We start from the raw sequence: 4,259 nt of genomic DNA on the forward strand, positions 1-4,259 counted from the left end.
GCCTTTCATCCTTTTGGGGTCAATAAATTAAGTACCAGTTACGCACTGGGGTCGATGTAATCGACTTAATCCCTTTGTCTCTCGTTGTTTGTCCCCTCTATGTTTAGCCCCTTGTGGATAATAAAGAAATAAGAAATGTTAGCACGCTGAGCAAAATGCTTAGCGGTCTTTTGTGTGTCTTTATGTTCTGAGTTCAAATTCTGCCGAGGTCGACTTTGCCTTTCTTCCTTTTGCGTCCGATAAATTAAGTACCAGTTGTGTACTGGGGTCAATCTAACTGACCGGTCCCCTCCCCAAAAATTTTGGGCCTTGTGCCTAGAGCAGAAAAGAATATATGTAACTTCAATAGCTGAGAGAGACCAAGTGAGCTACAAGCTGGATATGAACTCAGAAATCCTAGGCAACTAAAATAGATGATATAAAACATACAACACATTCACTGTCTGCTGTCCATGCCAACCGCATTGACCTAACCTCATACTCTACTAAAACATGATATATTTGACAGATTCTTCTGGTAATTCCTACTGGAACAATTTCATAGAAACAATACAGCTTCACTCTAAGCCAAAAACTGCTATAGGAATAGTAAAATTACATCAACAGTATCTAAAGTATAGTTTAATCACATCAACTCCACTTCAATTCCACGCAGAGGGAAACTTGGTCCAACTATCTCATCATTTGTCCTCACGTTTATACAAGAATATTGGAAATAAAAAAAAAATTAACAAAAACAGTTAACTATTCAAAGCAGCACCAAGTTTTGGTAAATAGCAGATGCTAATGTATTTAACTTTTGAAGAATGTCAATAAACCACATCTGGCTGGATATCAACAGATAAACAGAAGTCGAGAGCTGTACATTAGAAATAGGAGAATGTTATGACAACAGGTACATGTACATGTGCATATGCACAGACATGCATACACATACATATATTTAAGTGTATGTATATATGTATGTACATCAATCTATCTGCCTATCTATCTATGTGTATATGAATATGTTTCTGTGTGTGTGTGTGAGCGTGCAAGATAAGAATGAGTATGAGATAAAATATATGTGTACGTGTGAATGCGTATGCATATCTAAGTACGTGCGACTGTCTGATGCAATGCTATTGTGATGGATGGCTGTTTGTAAGAGTGCACATATGAATGGGCATGAGTGATTATGCAGGTGAATATTTGTACATGCATAAGTACACATCTATATGCAACGTCTCTAATAGCATGTGTGAGTGTGCATAAATGCGAATAATATGAATATATACATATATATATATATATATATATATATATATATATATATATATAAGAGCACGTAGGCAAGTGACTATGTGTAAGTATATCTATTACTATAAAATGTGCCAGGATGTATAGACGTATGTGCAGATGCACTTGTGTGCAATTGTGATTGAGTGAGGGAGGGGGGGGGAAAGAAAGCACGAGATATATTTTCCAGCACATAACGGATTATTATAGAGAAATGGTAGGCTGACATTGTTCTGCTTGCCAAAAACTTACCCAAATTAATAGGGCTGTCAAAGAAAGCTAAAGGCACCTTCACATGCTGAGATTGTGCCAATGCAACATAGTTTCATTTCAATAACTTTTACATGCATGTATATACATGCATGTATATACATGCATATAAATATATACACATATACAAACACACGCACACACACACACACACACACACAATATATATATATAGACACATTTTGATACAGTTTTACATATTCATATATATATTTACTTGTAATCGAATATATATATATATATATATATTCACACACACACACACACACACACACACACACACACACACACACTCACACACACACACACATATATATATATACTCATATGCAAACGTATATGTACTGATGCATATTTCTATATTTATAAGAACATGCAAGAATTAGATCATAGCATTGGCCAACCAATGAATTTCAATGGCGTCTAAAGCAGACATGCATTTATTCAATATGGAGAACTTTTATCATTTATCGTTCACAGTCTAAGCACAGTAATAGCAGCAGCAGCAGAGGTGGTGATGGTGGAGGTGGTGGTGGTGGTGGTGGCAGCGGCGGCGGCTGTAGTAGTAGTAGTAGTAGTAGTAGTAGTAGTAGTAGTAGTGGTGGCAGTGGTAGCAGCAGCAGCAGTACAACAACAACCAGAACAAGTTTGATTCCCTGATGGAGATCCAATTCAGAAACACAAAATCTGGCCACCACCACTCTCCAGCATTCCTGTCCTATTACTCAAATGGTGCTTTTTACGTGCCACCAGCTCAGGAGCCAGTCGGGCGGCACTGGCAACAACCATACTCGAATGGTGCTTTTTACGTTCCACCAGCATGGATGCCAGTCAGGCGGCACTGGCATCAGCCACGACAACAACTTCACTTGACTCAACAGGTCCTCGCTAGTACAGTTTATTGCCCAATGATTGAAGGGTACTCTTAAATGGGCTGGTTATGCTGCACTAGCATAGGCCATTGTTATGATCTCACTTGGGACTGAACCCAGAACCATGTGGTTCGTAAGCAAGCTACTTACCACACACACACATGTGTGTGTGTGTGTGTGTGTGTGTGTGTGTGTGTGTGTGTGTGCATATATATAAATATAGAATAGTGGTACAAGGCACCAATGTTTACTGGAAATAGCAGTCGATAATTTTATGACGCTAGAGTAAAGCTTCATTGTATATATTCTGGCAAAGATGTGTGTGGGCAGCAAACATAAAAAATTTCATCTTACCTCTAGGAAAAACATTAGATAAATGTACAACCCAGAATCAGATAATCTAGTACCTAGGTTTCAGACTCTTCAAATACGTTTGTTATCGTAAATTTGATTAGTCTTCTTCAGCTAGGTTTACCTGGACAATATTTCAAATGTTACTACATCAGTGCCAGTGTACTTGCCTAAAAGCCTAGCCGTTAACAGAACCGAGAACAGTGAAAAAATTTTCAATGAAAAATATCAAATATTGCAATACAAATGTATTACTTATCAATGATATATCTAACAATATCATGATTAAAAAGTAAAATAGAATTCTTTTCTTTACCTTGTATTTGTGTCAAGAATTTGATTTCTAAAGATCTCCTTGCATATAGCACCAAAAGACTGCACCAGAGCACCCTGTTCAGTATCAGGGTATGTTTCTGAAAAAGACCAAAAAGGAAAGGCATCAAGAAAACATCATCCATCTTACATCAAGATAAAATCCAAAAAGACGAAAACCATAGTTGAAATTCTCAAATATGTGTTGAAGCCATCGAGGCTGAAATGTCGAGAGAAAACCTCACTGATGCAACAAACTGATATAAGTATGTGTTGAGTACACTTAAACAGTATCAAGACTAACATGAGAAACTATTATCAATGACTACAAGTATGTAAGTAAGTATTGTCTCTTAAGTCCAAGGACTCATACGGCTGGTTATCTGGTTTCTATGGTGCATAAAGTGACTGAGATCACAACCAAGATGTCAATCTGTTGTTGGGTTAACCATTTACAGTTGAGTGGACTGGGGCAATGTGAAATGAAGTATTTTCCTCAAGAACTGCCCAGTCTGGGAATTGAAACTACAGCCTTGTGATCTGGAGTGCAACACTCTAACTTCTAAGCCAGTGGTTCCTTAAACTTTTGTGGGCTGCCGCCCTCTTGGCACCAGTGCCATATTCCTAGCACCCCTGTACCAACTCACCACCAAAAACATAGACCACTTTCTGCAGCAAATTCAAAGCAACTGCTTTTCACAAATAAAACTTAACCTAACTGACCCATTATTTTGTTGTTTTTGACATTGATCTCCCCCTTTTGACCACACTATTATTGCACCCACTTTTCTTAGGAAGGGCATCCAGCTGTAGAAACCATGTTAAATCAGACTGAAGTCTAGTGCTGCCCCTCAGCTTACTAGCCTTGGTCAAACCGTCCCAACCCATGCCAGTATGGACAACGGACATTAAATGATGATGATGATGACAACATATATATATATATAGGCGCAGGAGTGGCTGTGTGGTAAGTAGCTTGCTTACCAACCACATGGTTCCAGGTTCAGTCCCACTGCGTGGCACCTTGGGCAAGTGTCTTCTACTATAGCCTCGGGCTAACCAAAGCCTTCTGAGTGGATTTGGTAGACGGAAACTGAAAGAAGCCCGTCATATATATATGTATATATATATATATATGCGAGTAAAAATAAATACAAAAAAGGTGGGTTTTTTTGT

The 4,259-nt window shown here is 38.2% G+C and overlaps 1 protein-coding gene across 1 annotated transcript in view; it reads right to left on the reverse strand.

Annotated features, from left to right (window-relative positions):
* LOC106868227 (polyribonucleotide nucleotidyltransferase 1, mitochondrial) overlaps positions 1-4,259 on the reverse strand; it is a 208,537-nt gene that overhangs the window by 110,892 nt on the left and 93,386 nt on the right. The window contains exon 12 of the mRNA XM_014913393.2: positions 3,088-3,184. Within this exon, the coding sequence (XP_014768879.1) occupies positions 3,088-3,184 (97 nt within the window). The remainder of the gene's footprint in view (positions 1-3,087; positions 3,185-4,259) is intronic.

The sequence above is a fragment of the Octopus bimaculoides genome, chromosome 4 (assembly GCF_001194135.2).
Source record: "Octopus bimaculoides isolate UCB-OBI-ISO-001 chromosome 4, ASM119413v2, whole genome shotgun sequence".
NCBI classification, from domain to species: Eukaryota; Metazoa; Mollusca; class Cephalopoda; order Octopoda; family Octopodidae; genus Octopus; species Octopus bimaculoides.